Consider the following 17,182-nt stretch of genomic DNA (forward strand, 5'->3'; position numbering starts at 1 on the left):
AGATCAGAAACCTTCTAAGTCTAAAACCATTTCTTTATTGTACATTTTGTTAGCTTTCTGTTTGCTATATTAACCAATATGATGTGTTGAACTAGATCTGCTATTTTTACAACTTTTATGAGACACTTTTCTGTAAAGTAGGGTATTAATTCATTGAAACGTTTTGTGCCAAATTTCAAGTGGTATTACTGGGCTTCTCAGCTCTTTAGCGCATCTTGCTGGTTTTCAGCAACTGATCTGTCGTGGGTAAAAATAGAAAATATAAATGCCACTCCTTTATCCCTAAATTCATATCTATACTCAAGGAAATACAAATAATTATTAAAAAATACTTCCAACCCATTTGTTAAAAATACTTTAACAAAATGAAATACCAACACTATCCCAATTCTCCCCGATCTGGGGCAATATGTCATTTGAACCAGGTAGGACAGACATCGGTTTTAGAACATGGTTTGCTAAAGGTTTATGCAAAATCTCAGACTTAGTTGATAAAGGGATTATGATGAGTTTTTTGAAGATTTGAAACAAAAATTTGACTTTCCAACTAAACTCTTTTTTTACGTTTCTGCAAATCAGAAGTTTTGTAATGGGTACTCAAAAGTCTCTAACATTGCCTATTCTTACTTCTATAGAAGAATTGGTAACAAATGACCATTTGAAGAAGGACCTAATTTCCCGTTTTTAAAACATCATCAAAGACAGCTCCCAGACATCCTCAGAATACAAACGATTGGCATGGTGTGAAGACTTGAAATGTAATATATCAGTAAAGGACAGTGTTGGGCAAGCTACTTGTTCAGTGTAGTGAGCTAAGCTATCAGCTACTCAACAATAAATTAAGCTTCACTACACAACAGCTACCACCTAAAGAATTATAGCAAGCTAAGTTACACTAATGTGTTCAAAGTAGCTTAACTACATCAGAAGCTACTTAACGTTGTACCAACCTAATGTCAATTCAAAATGAGTCTGACACACTAGTTAAAATATTTATTAAAGATCAGCCAATGACATATCACAGTGTAAACATTGCTTTATGATCAGCATATTAAAATAAAAACTAAAGTAATTACTAGTAGACAAACTAGTAAACAATCTGCTGTTATTAGAACCAAATTAAAGGTACTGTGTAGTGTTCTACACACCGAGACATGGCTATGAGCTTGCATTCAATGGACATCTCTAGGGAAAACAAAACCCTACAAAAGACCTCAATTAAACAGTTGATTCAAGTAACAAACAAAACTGTTTACAAAAGAAGGGGAAAAAATAAAGAAGCTAATTAAGAGATACATATATATATGGCTCACCATTTAATTTAATTTCTACCTACATATTTATTCATTGTATTTTTGGAGGCAATTAATTGAATGCTTATTTATTTATTTATTGAGCATTTATTTATTTATGTATTTATTTTATATACGGTAGAGCTGTTCCTCCATAAATAAAAACATCTTGTCTTTGCAAAGCCTAAAAACAGATTTATGTAAACATCCTGTCAGGTAAACTAGGCCATGAAAACACAATATGGAAGTTTCACTACTGCTCTCTAATTAGAGTATCTTAGTGGCACATAGATATGGGAGAATTATCCTGCCATAATGCAAGAGCACATCATTTCAATTTGAGAAAAGAATTTCATCTTCTTGCTCTCAAAACTTATAATGCTCACACTCAAAACATGCGCTCTCTCTCAAATATTTTCTCTTCTCTCTTTGTTTCTTCTCTCAGATTTAATCCTTCTTGCACAGATATTTTCTCCTCTCGCTTGCCTCCTTCTCTTCGCGCACAATCCGCGCTCTGCACGAGTCACAGATACGCACGCAAACCCGTAGGCTCTGCTTGCGGATTTTTTTTGGTCTCTCAGACTGCAGTTGGATCGTTGCCTAGCAACCTTTCCAGCCAATAGAACGACAGCCTCGGAAAGGGTGCGCTTGTTTAACTCTACTGAGTGTGCCTCCGCTACTACGCCACTTATAAGAGCGTCAGCTGAAACTGCTATTTACAGTAGCTTGTGGCTGATTGTTGTTTCAAAATAGAAAACCTGGTTTCATTTCTAAGTTTTGCCCTGGATTTTGTAGCGTTTGTGGACGCTACGTCGCTACTTGATCAAAACAATAACGTCGCTACAGGAAAGTTACTTGATAAATAAAGCAGCGACGCTACGGTGAGGCTACTGGAAAATGTAGTTAAACTAATAGCTTCGCTACATGTAGCGGTGCTACTGCCCATCACTGGTAAAGGAATGGCCGAGGGCCTGTTGGAAGGCACAGACACAATCTATTAGTACTCAATTTAAGTTAATCCAATACAAATGGTTGATGAGAACATATGTTACTCTAACACTACTAAATAAATTTAACCCCAACATTCCGGATACATGTGCTAAGTGTGGAGATAAAGGTAATTTATTTAACTGCCTTTGCGAATGTCCTGAGATTCAGAAATTTTGGAAGGAGGTGTTGGATAAAATTTCACTTACCGTCGGTAATAAAACACAATCTCTGTCCTAGGTTGTGTGTCTTAGGAATTTTTCCCACTCAAACTCAAATAAGCAAGGTTGATCAAAAGTCCATAATTTATTGTTTGGTGCAGGCTAAATATAGTATAGCCAGGTCCTGGAAATCTGTAACCAGACCCCAACTTAAAACTTGGATGTGCACACTATCAAGCTCTCTGGCCTGGAGAAACTCACCTTGATGATTAAGGGTAAATACTATGTGTTCAAAAAGATATGGGAAAATTTTTTGCTATTCTTGGAAAATTTGAATACTCATGAGGATTGACTGAATGTACTCTGGCAAATTCTGCTTATGTCTTTATTCTTATAGTGGCTGTAAGTCTGTTATCTTCAAGCTAATTCCAAATGTACTCACCTGTTCAAAAAATGTATGAAACGAAAACATTGATGTCGGGATGCCTAGAACCAGGGAGGACGATGCCATTACCTCATACCCAGCTTGTGGACTGTGGTTAAATATCTTGGACTAAGTCTCAACATACACCCCTGAGATATCAAACTTAAAATATTTTGTCTCACTGTAATCTTTAAATGCTTTTTGCCTTGAATGTTTAATTTGTTAATGTGTTTTCTTTTGGTTTTGTTAGGTGTTTTGTGCACTTGTGAGTTATCTGTCTGTATGTCTCTGAAATGTAAAAAGACAAACAGATTTGGAGGGGAAAAAAATGACAGAAAGGGCCCCACCCCTCTTAGGTTCACTTATTGCGTCATCCGATAATCCCGGGACCAACCACCGGTACCGCCGGGTCTTTGGTCCTGGTATTATTGGATGTGAGTGTTATGTGTGAATGTGTGTCCGAGTTTTTTGGGGTTTTTTTTTTCCTGTTTCTGTGGTGCGAGTGGGGGCACTAGGGAGGGAAAGCGTGGTTGAGATTGTGAGTTTTTTTATTTAATTTTTATTCGAAATAAATTTTTTTCTCCCAGGTTGGGATCTGAACTGCCCCCTCTCCCAAACACATCTCAAGTCGTCTGGGGCTTTGGGTCTCCCGGCGCTGGACTCAGTACTCTGGGGGGTGCGCCTCTTAGGCTCTCCACAACCACTATTGAGCATTTTCTCTATGGATAAACTTTACATGCAAAAGTGCACCCTCACAAACAATTACAGGTGCTTGGTTCCAGGTACTCAGAGACTCACTTCCATACAGAAAGTCTACATTCATATCTTCATTTAACACAGAGTACATGTCAGACTTATTAATACTACTTCAGCGATAGTTTCAAGGTGTTGCTTTATTGTATGTCTCGTACCATGTCTTTTGGTTGTGCTGTTCTTTTTACATCTCGTTGCAGGTGATGAAACAGACTGAAAATGTTTTGTCATTGTCTCCTTTCTATCTCCTCTTTCTTTCATCTTTTCTCTTTTTTTTCTCTTTCCTTTTTCTTCTTCTGTTTTTCTGCTCTATTTACATTGCAGTGTCCATATAAACTCTAAAACTCCCTGCATAATTATAATAAAGCAATTTATATGCATGAAACAAATGGAGCAATATGGCAATTGCCATACTGCTACACTTGTGTTAGTAAAATCTGTTGGGCTCTTTTTGGCATCAAGACAATTATTCTTATTACCACATTGCCAGACAGGACACTGAAAAAAAAAAAGAAAAGAAAAAAAGAAAAGGCCCCTCCCACGTGAAATGATGACGTCATCAAAGCCCCGCCCAGAATTCTTGTCTGACATCACAGACTTTCAGAGTGCAGAATTCTACACTTGACATTAGTTCTCTGACAGGAATCATAGGTGACTGGTAGCTGGAGTTAGTATATGCAAATATTTTATTTAATGGAAGCTTGTTTATCTGAAAAGTACAACATGGAAAAAGGCCAACATACTGAGCAGGAGAGCAGAAAGGGCGTTTTGACTAATGAGGAAATAGACAATTTTTTCCAGGGAAAAAATCTTGAAGACGTCTGTAAATTGTTCAAAAAGGCAGATACTGATGGAAGCGGAGGCTTGGACATTGATGAATTTTATGATGTGATGAAGGAAATATGTCCCCAAATCACCATGGAAGACGTTGAACTACTGCACATGAAAATTGACACAAATTGTGATGGAACTGTGGACCTAAATGAACTGTTGGACTATTCTTTGAAGAAAGATGAAAAAACGAAGGATATGTACTTAAAGAACAACGCCTTGCCTACTGATTTTACATATACAAAAACTATGTTTAAAAGAAACATTGTGAAAACAGTTATGTACCCAAAATTCAGTGAACAATTTCTGGATTTTAGGAGCCATTGTTCATTGGAACCTCTCAGACCTTACAAAATCTGTGAATACGCCACTGTGACTTCAAACGGCATAATGACTTTGTGGTCGAATAACTTTGAACCATTGCAAAATGTACCCATTTATGACAAAGGAAAGGACAGGATTCCTTATTCCCAAATTCCCAAAATTCAAGTTAGAGACATGGTGTACATCAACGCTCAAAAAACGATGGTTGTCTCAACATCTGATAGAGAAATGTTTTTTTATAAAATGTTGGGTGATACTCCAAAGATTCAATTCTGCTTCACGGGTGAAGACATTACAGCTATGGACTACTACCAATCTGGGAATGTAGGAATTTTTATCTGCGGCGACTCAAGAGGATATTTGTATGTGTTCGTCTCATACAACATATTTAAGAAACATTTATACTGCTTTCGACAGGGTCGTAAGTTTTATCCAGAAACTGAAAGTTTCTCATCACTGCTGGAACATAAATGCGACTGCCATGACACTTTGACGGTTTCTGTTTTCAATGACATTTGCAAGCAAGTCAGTTACATGCCCGATTTAAAGTCTGTTATAGTATGTGGTCAAACAGCTTCAACAATGGGATTTATTAAGTGCGTCTTTGAAGAAGGGGAGAAACCCATTATGGTGCTTAATAGCCCAAAATACCAAGAGTACTTCAATTGTGTTGCTTATTCTCCGAGAACGGGCCATATTTTGACGGGGGGACGAAAGGGCAAAATACGCGCGTGGCTTTACCTCCAAACCAGTCATTTTAAAGAATTACAAGGACACAAAAATGTTGTCACCAACATTCTGTACAATCCTGTGGAGAATGTATTCATCAGCATATCATTAGACAAAAAGATACTTATCTGGAGCGACATGAGCCTGACCTGCATAGAGATGCTTAATCCCAGTGAACTGGTACAGAATTCACCAATCACCAGTGCTCTTTACAACGTCTACAACAATGAGTTGTATGTGGCCAACACAATAATTGGAAAACGTTTTGGAAGGGGAACTGTAAAGGAAGAAAATATTCTAACATAGTTAACTTTGGAAAAAGATTGGCTTCTGATTCTTCCCTTCCCCAGGTCCACTCGGCGAGCTGCGTTTGGTAATAAAACCAACATTGCGTGTTGACGTCACAGAATTACAGAGTTTAATCCAATATAAGACAATGCATACACTTTAGAAATAAGACAATGCGCAAACCTACACCAGAAACTGCAGAACAACAGAGACATACATTCCATTACCTGACATAGGAGGAAAGAAAGCAAAGACGTACAAGACATCTTTGGAGAGTTTGCAAGAGCAAAATCTGATCTTTTTCTTCTATTTCGAAAGCTTTATCCTCTTGTATCTAATCCATTCAAAAAGGGGCTGGCACTCGGTCCTCCAACCAAACGCCATCTCTGACACTGCTAGGGCTTCCCCTTATTTACTGCAAACATCTGGGGTCATTTGCTTCTTTATTTTAACAAGAAAAGGCGGAAAGCTTGTCCTGGCATCTAGCATTCCCAGGGTCGTAAAACACAAGATAAGCTCTCACAGACAGCTTGTGGAATGCGGGGGCCTCCTGTGCTTTGAATACTTACCCATTAGTAGTTTTAAATCATTAACACAGCCTTGTTCAAAATTAAGAAATATGTTCAAGTGAGAGTGTTTACACAGGCCATAAGATTAACTGTAATAAAGTCTAAAAAATAATCATTTTTCTTTAACAGTCCCCGTTTTGAGGTCTGAGACATACAGACCTCACAAATAAAATGATTAAGCCTTCTAATAGAGGAACCAAAAAATTATTTAGTATACTAAAAAACTAAAACATTAGCCCAATTTTATAACAGTCCCCTTTTTTAAACAGCACCTCCTAGGTCCCCTGCCAGGCCATGTGTCTAAAGCTGAACTCCATAATCTAAACTTATCAAATGTATCTTGCGCTGTCCAACAATTTAATACTCACCTGATGAACCACAAAATTTTAACCAGTAAAAACTAAACTAAAAATACATTTCACTTATCAAATATGAAAAATCATAAAACTCAGTTATCTGAAAGAGAAGCAAACACACAATAGGAATATCAGCCCAGAATATGAAATAAAAAATAAAAAATAAAAGTAAGATATCTCAAAATTACTAAAAAATGCTCAGCAGACTTAAAAGACAATATTCACCACAAAAACTACAATTTGTCAATAAAAAACAATAACAACATCAAGAAATACATCATAAACACCTAAAAATTACAAAATAGTTTTTTTTTTTTTTTTCACAATTCAATAATAAGAAGTTAGAGTTCGTCTCTATGCTCCTTCGATAGTCTTTCAAAAATGAATATGAATTCTTCGTCAGGAAACGATCCAAAAATACGCGCAAAAAGAAACGAATGTTCTTGAAGAGTTCGCAAAAACGAAAACACGCAATAAAAAGAAGATAAGTTAATGATGATCTTGTAGCTGGATCCTTCACGTGTTCCTCCTCGGTTGTAAACCTCAGGTTTTCCACCTGAGTGTCCGTTGCTCACTGAAAATTGGAGTATTATGCCAATTTAACAGTGAGTTTAAGGAGAGGGTGCAATCTCCTTTTCTCAATGGAAGGACACCGGAACAGGATTATTGTGCCTGTCTGGGCCTTTTAGGCCTTGTAATTCAGGAAAATGAAGTGGTTTTGGCAGACTTTTGCCCGGAAATGCAGATCCTCCTCCGCGCTGTGATGGCCCTCAGACACTCCTCGACCGCAGGTTGAGACTGTAGATTCTCCTGTATGCCCTGCAGCGTGCGTTGTGGCTCCTCAGCTGACTCCAATGGAACCACGTGTCTCCTTCTCTCTTGTAGACGGACAGCCTGAGATGTACTCTCCACGACTTGGTATGGTCTGGCGAAGCGAGGTTCAGACCACTTTCTTTTGATGACCATCAGGCGCACCCAGTCGATTCCCCGAACTGATCCCGAGCCTGGACGTTCCTGTGACGTCTGGTATTTTGTAAATTCTGCTGCCAGGACCTGTAACTCATTGAAGAAATCTTTATGAGATAAATGTGCAAGCTTACCTTTCCATCCTGGAATGCGGGTAGCAGGTCCTGGAAACATCCGTCCTGTCTGGAGCTCATATGGAGAGAACCCTGTTGATTGGTTAATGATTGATCTACACTTTTGACAGCTTCCACTGTCTTCCTTTTGTAATTATAAAATCTGACTACTTTGTGTTGCATTTTTATCAATCTTTGACCTCTTTTTATATAAGGCTACTGAGACATTGAAGTTTCCTATATGTTACACCCAAAACTTAATGTATTTTAGAAGCAGTTCCATAACTGTTAATTTGTAATTCCAATTCGACAATTTAATTTCAATCATATATTTTCTATTTTTTTAAAACCTTAAAAGAATGATCAGCTGCTATAATGAGTCACTAAATATCAAAAATGCCCTACATTGATTCAATATATTTAAAACCCAAAACTTTCAACCCATTTTTTACTTTGATCTTTTTTTTTTTTATTTCCATTTAAAATATTTTAAACTATTTAATTGAATAATGTAATACCTTTTTATTATTGTTTATTCAATTATCATGCCTTTTGATTGGAGAGCGCTTCAAAAGACCCAATCAACCATTCTTACCAAAACTAATCTTACAACCATTTATGTATAATATATAAACACATCTTTCAAAACATAATACAATATATACAACAAAAACATCACCCAACAACTAAACTAAATAAAAATCATTCAAAAAATATAAATACCCAACAATTATATAATAAACACAATAACAAAACCAAATACAACACCCACAATATCTCACCACTTAACATCATTACCTACAACCCAAACCATACAAAATCAAACAACCCACCAAAATCCCTACCCATCTCTACCCACCAAGAATTACACTCACCAAGACGAGCGATAGATAGTGTGTGTTTAGGGGTGCGAGGTGTATAAACCACTCCTCCCCAATATCATAAACACTCCACCCCACCCTTATATAGAGATAGATATACTCTCACTACTGAGATCGATCATCTCACTAATCCAACACAAAAGTGAGCCTCAAGCTCAAACCACCACGAGAGAGATGGGGTGGATTGGAATGAAGGGGGTGCGTTTGATGTACAAGCTGTCACTGCTCTCACTGCTACCAAACTCCCACCTCCTAACGACGCCGTGTTGTGTGTTCCATATAGTCTACTCCGTTAGTTGCACTATAAGAGAGAGCAAGCTATAATAATGCGCGCTCTCAAGGTCTCGCTGTGAGATCGCTAGATTATAGAGGGGTGAGCTCGGTGGAGTGAGCATAGGTATACGATCTGAGACTCACTACTTCCGAGAGCTCGAACGCGTCTCAGATCATACTCCGTGTGATAGTGAGTTAGCGTTTCATATGTCCCCGAATGGTTGAAGTAGCGACTCAGGTCTTAAATATGGTGGAAAGCGCTGTTGAGTGATGGATCTGTGATTGTGGAGTGTGCGCTCGCTCTGTTGTCTACTGATCTGTATCTCGCTCAGATGATAGCAGAGTAGAGTCAGTGTCGGCACTTCATGTGCTGTGATGAAAGTGCTCCTAGTCTACACAATGCAATGCAGCTATAGTTAAAAAAAAGTAAATGCCCAGTCCATACGTCTGTCTGAGCATCTTTCCCGAGGAGGAAGGGGAAATGAAAAAACATCGAGTAGCTATGTTGTGGAGAAAACAGAGTGAATCATGGACGGTGAATGCAGTGTCGTACGTTGGTGCACGACAAATCCTAACTGATCGTTAAAACCTCTGACCCAGGAGATGGGGTTTTCCTCAAACCACCTAGAATTACAGATGCAGGGCTGCAGGCCGTGAAGAAAATCAGGGTCGCCTCAGAGCTATTCTAAATTAAGAGAGAGAACAATGGCCATCTCACACACTACAAAAATTTAAGAAAAGAATTATTACCCTACCAAGTATGTGTGTTGGCACCCATTTCGTCTCCAAACTGGCAGACCTGAAGGGAACCAGGAGTGGTCCTTTTGCGCCAGGTCACAGTGATCTAGAGGTGAGATCCAGGATAAACATGAGACCACACATCTGGACCACTCTGAGCGGACTTGCATGCCCCAATTTGTATCTGACTGAATCAGCATAGTGTCTTAGAGTAAGCGTCATTCCAGCAGTGCAGAAACATGCTGGATACAGTCCGCTTGATGAACGTTGGTTCAGCCTTTCGTGGTCGACAGAGCAGGATCATAGGAGAAACCAGCAGACCTGTCATCTATGAAGCCCCCGTCGGGTTTGTTATGATTCTTTGTTGGTCCGATCATGTGATTTCCAGCATGAAGACTCCACAGATAAGCCTGGAGTCCTTTCTGTTTTAAGCCAGGCATGAAAAGCAACAGTCAAAAGGAGAAGCATCTGTTGCCAGTAACTAGTTCGCCTACACTGACTTCGTAATCGCTCAATCAGCGTTTGGCATTTTCATGCGATGCAGTCCAGCATAAGATGGGTCACAGTTCGCATCATCAGGTCTTGATTCAGCAACAACAGCGGCCTGATGCGGTAATCAAAGAAGATCTTCAATAACATCTTCCCATTGATCTCTGAGTCAAAGACCTTTCCCCCGAGATTTCCATCAAGTAGAAGGAAGGAGAAATACTCGACGCCCTGAGGAGAGAGATATCACATTAATTGATTATCTTACTAGATATCGTGTGTGTCTCTGCCGCCGTGATCCTCACACTGCGCCCTACTATCTATAAGTTGATCACTCACTATTTGCTAGACTAACAACTCCAGTCCACATCTCTCCTAGTGAAGCCTCTACACTCTATTAGTGCAGCTAATACTACCAGTCTAAACCATGACGGCTCCGATCCCCGCATCAGTTGTTGCGACGCTCTCGATCGTCTTCTACATGCAGGACACTCTCTGCCCCACAATACTTCCCAGCTCATGTCATAGATAATACGATACTCTCCAGATGCATACACTCTGTTCGTTACCTATCTGTCCACCACTCGCTCCGCACCGCGCGACTGTGCACACAGACAACTGTTCGCATAAAATATGTAGCGATAATAACCTCGCCGGTGATGATCTACCTTATCAGCTAACGTCTATAACACGCCACTCATCAAATCAAGTCTCACACGTAGACATGAGTACTCTCATGACTCTCGGCGCACGCACTAATTGCCTCTACCAGAGAACTCAAAGTTGCACTCTAAATAATCACAAAAACACTCACAAAACTCATTATAAGAAATTAGAACAAAACCTTCTAGAATGTCCAAGTATGATCTTATAAAGTTGTGATGGAATTGCCTTGTCAAATTATTATGAATTGATATTGTGTCTACTAAATAACCAAACATCCTTATCATTGTCCCACGCTTCAAGACAAGTCCTATTTCAAAATTTTCAGAAATCCTGTTACATTTATCTGAAATTTCATAGCAGTTTTACACCAAATTTTTCTCAAAATTAAATAATTTACACCCAACTGTATATAATCAAGGCAGAGTGATTCAGAAATTATCAACAATTTAAAAATGTAAATAGACATGGCATAGATGTTATCTTGAAACGTTCAATTTGAGATGATCAAATCTAGTTTTAGTGGGAAAGCTTCCTATATCTCATACACATATTGTAGTAAAGCAGGAAGGCCATATGACTCTACATTAAAGAAATCCATAATTCACTATTGTTGAATCGAAAAAAATCAAAATTATTGATTAACTAATTTACCATTAACCATATCCAAAAATTTACCAGGAATTAGGGTCTGCTTCTGCTTCTCCCCCTGTTGATATAATAAAATTACCATTTTGAAAACAATTTGGAATCTATGTCATTTTTATATAATAATTTGCTGAAAAACCAAAATATCATAAGATGTTCCACCATTTCTCCAAATCTTCCATCTAGTATTCAAACTAGACTGAGATTATGTAAATTTCAAAGTTCCATCTGTAATGTCTTATCTTTATAACATCCCCCTGTGTTTTCTTATTTCCAAAAGAAAAACAATTTAGAGGTGGAAAAACAAAAATGGAAGAACTTACCCCCATTATGCTAACATTTCAACATGTCCAATCAGTCACCCATATGAAATATAAACCAAGTTTATTTAGTTAGAATTTAGGTTAGTTTGTTAGTGTTGTTAGTCAAAGTGGATAACACAATTTCCTAACAACTACATCTATCTGCTTTAAGCCAAGGCTGAATTCTCGTTTCATATTAATTTCACTGCACAAGCAGAAGATTCAGCTTCAACCAGATTGTGACACCAAAATATGAAATCGTCATTACCTTAAAATTGTCCCTTAAAGCAGTAATAAAAACATATTTATGAAACAAAACCTTCAGTGTACCTAAATAGTTTAAAATAAGAAAAATATCACACAGCTACACACTAAACTGAGGTCATATTTACATAGAGCATCCTAAAACCCATCAAAGGCCATCAGCCTACACATTCACTCTCATTCACACTCAAGCACTCATCAACACATTGTAAGAAAGATGCAGGATGTTACCCCAGATTTCAAACCAAAATTCATCCTGTAAAAGTCTTAAACACAAATATTATAACACCATGGTTGAAAAAAATAATAAAAAGACATTATTATCTTATAGTTCTAATATTGTTCAGTTTTGAGTGAACCTTTTTAAAAACTCCAAATTATACACACAACCGTATTTCATGATAGCCCACTGTTATTAAATGGCTACCTATACCCCCTGTAGGAAAACCCAAAAACCGTTCATGTGGTCATGTAATATGCGAAATGGGCTGCACACGAAGATCGTCCTACAAGAAACAAAGTCATTCATTAGTGTTTCAACATGTCCCACATTAACAGTGTAGAAAACACTGTTACGCAGAAAAACATCCATATGTTCTCATTTTTGTTCTCTTACAATCAGTGAGGGTGTTCCATCCTGTCAGGAAACCTAGAAATTTAAGTGATTTTCAATGTTACAGTATTATAAAAAACAATTGGATCATTCCAGTGCTCTAGCCTGGAACTGATGCAACACATTTCACCCGCTGAGAAAGTAAAAACATCTGTAAATCTGTTATTTTGTACTTTTCATTTCAACACAAAATACAGTCCTAAAGCAATTCACATCAAAATCCAAGAATCCTGAAAGCGTGAGCTGGAAATAGCACAGAACTGAAGCACTCCCAAAATGCAAATAAGGGGGGTCAATCAGTCCCCCTGCTGTGAAACAAAACTTGCATCCAAAACGGAGACACCGCTGTCCCACAGAAGCACATTTTAACAGAAAGTTAGTAATACAACATCCAGCAAAAATATTTAACAATATTTCAGAACACAATCTTGAAACACAAATCACTTCCGCACAATCTCAGCACAATTCAGACACAGACAGACGAATAGACAGCAGCGCGTGGTGGGACATAGGCTACAGTATAACGGGGGAGACAGACACAGCAATAGATCAACCCGCAGCCAAGCACGCACACAAACACAAAGAAACTTACAAAACACAGAAACACAGACAACGTTGTAGTTCAGTCAAGAAAAGACAGAAAAAAAAGAAAAGAAAACGTCAGGAGCCGGCTAAAAGAATGTATGACGCATCTTTTAATTGTCCAATTTCAATTTTACAAATCCCTTTTATTCTCATTTCAACTTCTCAGTCCTACACTTCAGAGCTGGGTCAAGCTCGAGGCGAAAATAAGCCTCAATTTAGTTTATTCGATCACTCAATCCGCCCAGTGACAAAAGGTTTTTTCTTTTTCAGCTGGGGAGAGCGATTGAACCCGTATTAAATCAAATAATTTATTTTAGTCCTTTATACTATAAGCAACCCGCTTAAGGGTGCCAAAGAAAGGTGATCCAACCTGCTATTAGTCCTTTATTTTCCACGAGTGATACAACTCGGTCCAATTAACCTGCTATTAGTCCTTTTCCATGAGTGATACAACTCGGTCCAATTAACCTGCTATTAGTCCTTTTCCATGAGTGATACAACTCGATCCAATTAACCCAAATAATTATAAGTCCACTGGAGATGAGTCGAAATCTCCGGCTGATACAAGCCAAAACTAACCAATACACAAATTTCCAAAATACTTTTTTAGAGGCCCAGGCATTGCTCCTCAGGGTAAAAAGAATAAATTAATCTTTATTAATTAATCAATTAATTAATTAATTAATCAATCAATAAAACCTTCTTTTAAAAAACCCAGCTTAAGTCAGAGTTAACGTAAAGGCTCTGTTTGAACTAGCCACAGTTCCCTGTAATGTGTATTTATTCAAATCCTTAAACAACTGACTCTTTTAGAAGGGATTTTATCTACCTCTGCAGCATCTGAATTCTGTGAGGCCGCACACAGCAAATCAGCCCCGGTCCGACCACACGGCGCTTCAGACAACTGAAAAAATAATCAAATACTGTCTTACCACACCGAAGCGTCGGGCCGAAACGGATCAATCAGGACCAAACAGCCGTCCGCCGAGACTCCAGAACCGGCACGAGCCCCCAATTGTAAAGGAAGAAAATATTCTAACATAGTTAACTTTGGAAAAAGATTGGCTTCTGATTCTTCCCTTCCCCAGGTCCACTCGGCGAGCTGCGTTTGGTAATAAAACCAACATTGCGTGTTGACGTCACAGAATTACAGAGTTTAATCCAATATAAGACAATGCATACACTTTAGAAATAAGACAATGCACAAACCTACACCAGAAACTGCAGAACAACAGAGACATACATTCCATTACCTGACATAGGAGGAAAGAAAGCAAAGAGTACAGAGACATCTTTGGAGAGTTGCAAGGGCAAATCTGATCTTTTTCTTCTATTTCGAAAGCTTATCCTCTTGTATCTAATCCATTCAAAAAGGGGCTGGCCCTCGGTCCTCCAATCAAACGCCATCTCTGACACTGCTAGGGCTTCCCCTTATTTACTGCAAACATCTGGGGTCATTTGCTTCTTTGTTTTAACAAGAAAAGGCGGAAAGCTTGTCCTGGCATCTAGCATTCCCAGGGTCGTAAAACACAAGATAAGCTCTCACAGACAGCTTGTGGAATGCGGGGGCCTCCTGTGCTTTGAATACTTACCCATTAGTAGTTTTAAATCATTAACACAGCCTTGTTCAAAATTAAGAAATATGTTAAAGTGAGAGTGTTTACACATGCCATAAGATTAACTGTAATAAAGTCTAAAAAATATTTATTTTTCTTTAACAGAACCAAGAAATATCATATGTCCATGACGTCCCATAGACAACCTTTATGCAGTATGCTCTATCACACCAAATACCAACAAGTTATCTCTGTTTGTCAGAAAGGTCAGCTGAAAGTATGGGATATTTATAATGGAAGAGCTCTAATGAATTTCAACATTTCTCCCGAAGACAAAGAAAAAAAATTAATTTCGTGTTTCATTTCCTTCAACGAAACCCAACGCAAACTGATCACAGTTATCAACAGGACAGTTAAACAGTGGAACTTTAACAGTGGAGAATTGCTTGATGTCTTAAAAGCATTTCCAGGTGACATCACCAGTATGCTCTGCACAAATGAAGAAAAGCTATTTTCCACAAAGAATTCCTCAAAAATCTTCAGAGTGGACACTGAAGGAAAATTAAAAGTAGTTTGCGAGCATTCATTATTACTCAATGTCTGCTCCATGGATTACCATGAAGACATACTTATCTCAGCATGCACCGATGGAAATATTCTCACCTGTAATTTAAAATCATCAACAAACAGCCCACAAATATACAATGTTACATCATACCACAATAAATTTCTCGATTCTACGAAGATGGTAAGTAAAGGAACAAAAAGAACTTATTTGGTGAAATGTCTCAGGACCAGAGAGGTTAGTTCTCAGTTAGCTACACTGTTAATTATAGCGGGTTCCTACGTTACTGCCTGGTCAACAAAAGCAAATGGAGGAATGATATGTAGGTTCAAGCTAGTAAAAGGGGATAAAAGATTACCTGCGTGTCGGTGTCAGAAAAAGACACAATTCTTGTCACAGGAGATAGCAAAGGAGTAGTTTGTTTGTATGATATTCAGAAATTTGGCCTTCAAACAACAGTTGAAGATGAAAAATTTGAGACAATGAATGGGCAGAAATTCCCCTTACAGTCTCCTCCGCTGTTAGCATCATGGGTAGCAGGGCTTTCTGAGTTGGTAAGTGTGGCATGTGATCCTGCTGGTAAAAAAATAATTACTGCAGAGTTGAACTACAATGTGAAACTCTGGACAAACACTGGTACCCTTGTAGGCCTCTTTGGGAAAGATCAATGGGAAAACATGACTCCATTAGAAACATCATGTATGAATCCGGAAATTGATTTAGAGGAAATGACATACAAAGAAAAACAGAAAGATTTACTTAGACAAAATGCTGAACATAGAGAACTTAAACAATTAGAGAAGGACATAGCAATGTATGAGAAAAAAGTATTGAAAAAGGAAACAGCAGCTTTATCACCAACACCAGAAGAGTTACCAGTCGAAAAACCCCAAAAGAAACGACCGCCACCCAATATGACAAAAATAAGCCTCAAGGAGTTGATAGAACCATCTATAAAGTTGCCTCCCCAACAGACCAAGCATAAGCCACACCGAGTGGAAGACATGCCAGAGAAGAAAACCGACACTGTTCAACAACTGCAAGAACCCTCAACAAGCCCACAAAAGCAGCCAGAGGGGAAGACAGTAACCACAGATTTAATCCAAGTCATAGAGGACCTGATGAAAGCTCAACAAATGAAACCACCACCCACAGGCCAGACTAAATCAGCAACAAACGCCTCCAATTGCGCATCATTTCCAACAACATCAGAGGAAACCAAAAAGAAACCACTGCCACCAGTTATGCCTAAACCAGTAGACTTAAGACAAAGTAGAGGCCTAAGACAAAATAGACTTCTGGAGAAAACAAGGGAGGTGATAGAACCATCTATAAAGTTGCCTCCCCAACAGACCAATGATAAGCCACACCGAGTGGAAGACATGCCAGAGAAGAAAACCGACACTGTTCAACAACTGCAAAAACCCTCAACAAGCTCACAAAAGCAGCCAGAGGGGAAGACAGTAACCACAGATGAAATCCAAGTCATAAAGGACCCGATGAAATCTCAACAAATGAAACCACCACCCACAGGCCAGACTAAATCAGCAACAAACGCCTCCAATTGCGCATCATTTCCAACAACATCAGAGGAAACCAAAAAGAAACCACTGCCACCAATTATGCCTAAACCAGTAGACTTAAGACAAAGTAGAGGTCTAAGACAAAATAGACCTCTGGAGAAAACAAGGGAGGTGATAGAACCATCTATAAAGTTGCCTCCCCAACAGACCAAGCATAAGCCACACCGAGTGGAAGACATAGACTTCAGACAAAGTAGAGGCCTAAGACAAAATAAACAACTGGAGAAAATAA

At 38.5% G+C, this 17,182-nt stretch overlaps 1 protein-coding gene across 1 annotated transcript; it reads left to right on the top strand.

Annotated features, from left to right (window-relative positions):
• Nucleotides 1–4,294: 4,294 nt before the first annotated feature.
• LOC119796051 lies at nucleotides 4,295–16,066 on the top strand (the record flags this gene model as incomplete). The annotated part of the gene is made up of 7 exons (XM_038304377.1): nucleotides 4,295–4,648; nucleotides 4,793–4,937; nucleotides 5,190–5,330; nucleotides 5,688–5,780; nucleotides 9,979–10,031; nucleotides 14,968–15,284; nucleotides 15,743–16,066. Coding segments are annotated over exons 1-7 (1,411 nt in total), but the record flags the coding sequence as incomplete, so codon positions are not given.
• Nucleotides 16,067–17,182: the final 1,116 nt, after the last annotated feature.

The sequence above is a fragment of the Cyprinodon tularosa genome, unplaced genomic scaffold (assembly GCF_016077235.1).
Source record: "Cyprinodon tularosa strain WSP-4 unplaced genomic scaffold, ASM1607723v1 ctg533, whole genome shotgun sequence".
Classification (NCBI taxonomy): Eukaryota; Metazoa; Chordata; class Actinopteri; order Cyprinodontiformes; family Cyprinodontidae; genus Cyprinodon; species Cyprinodon tularosa.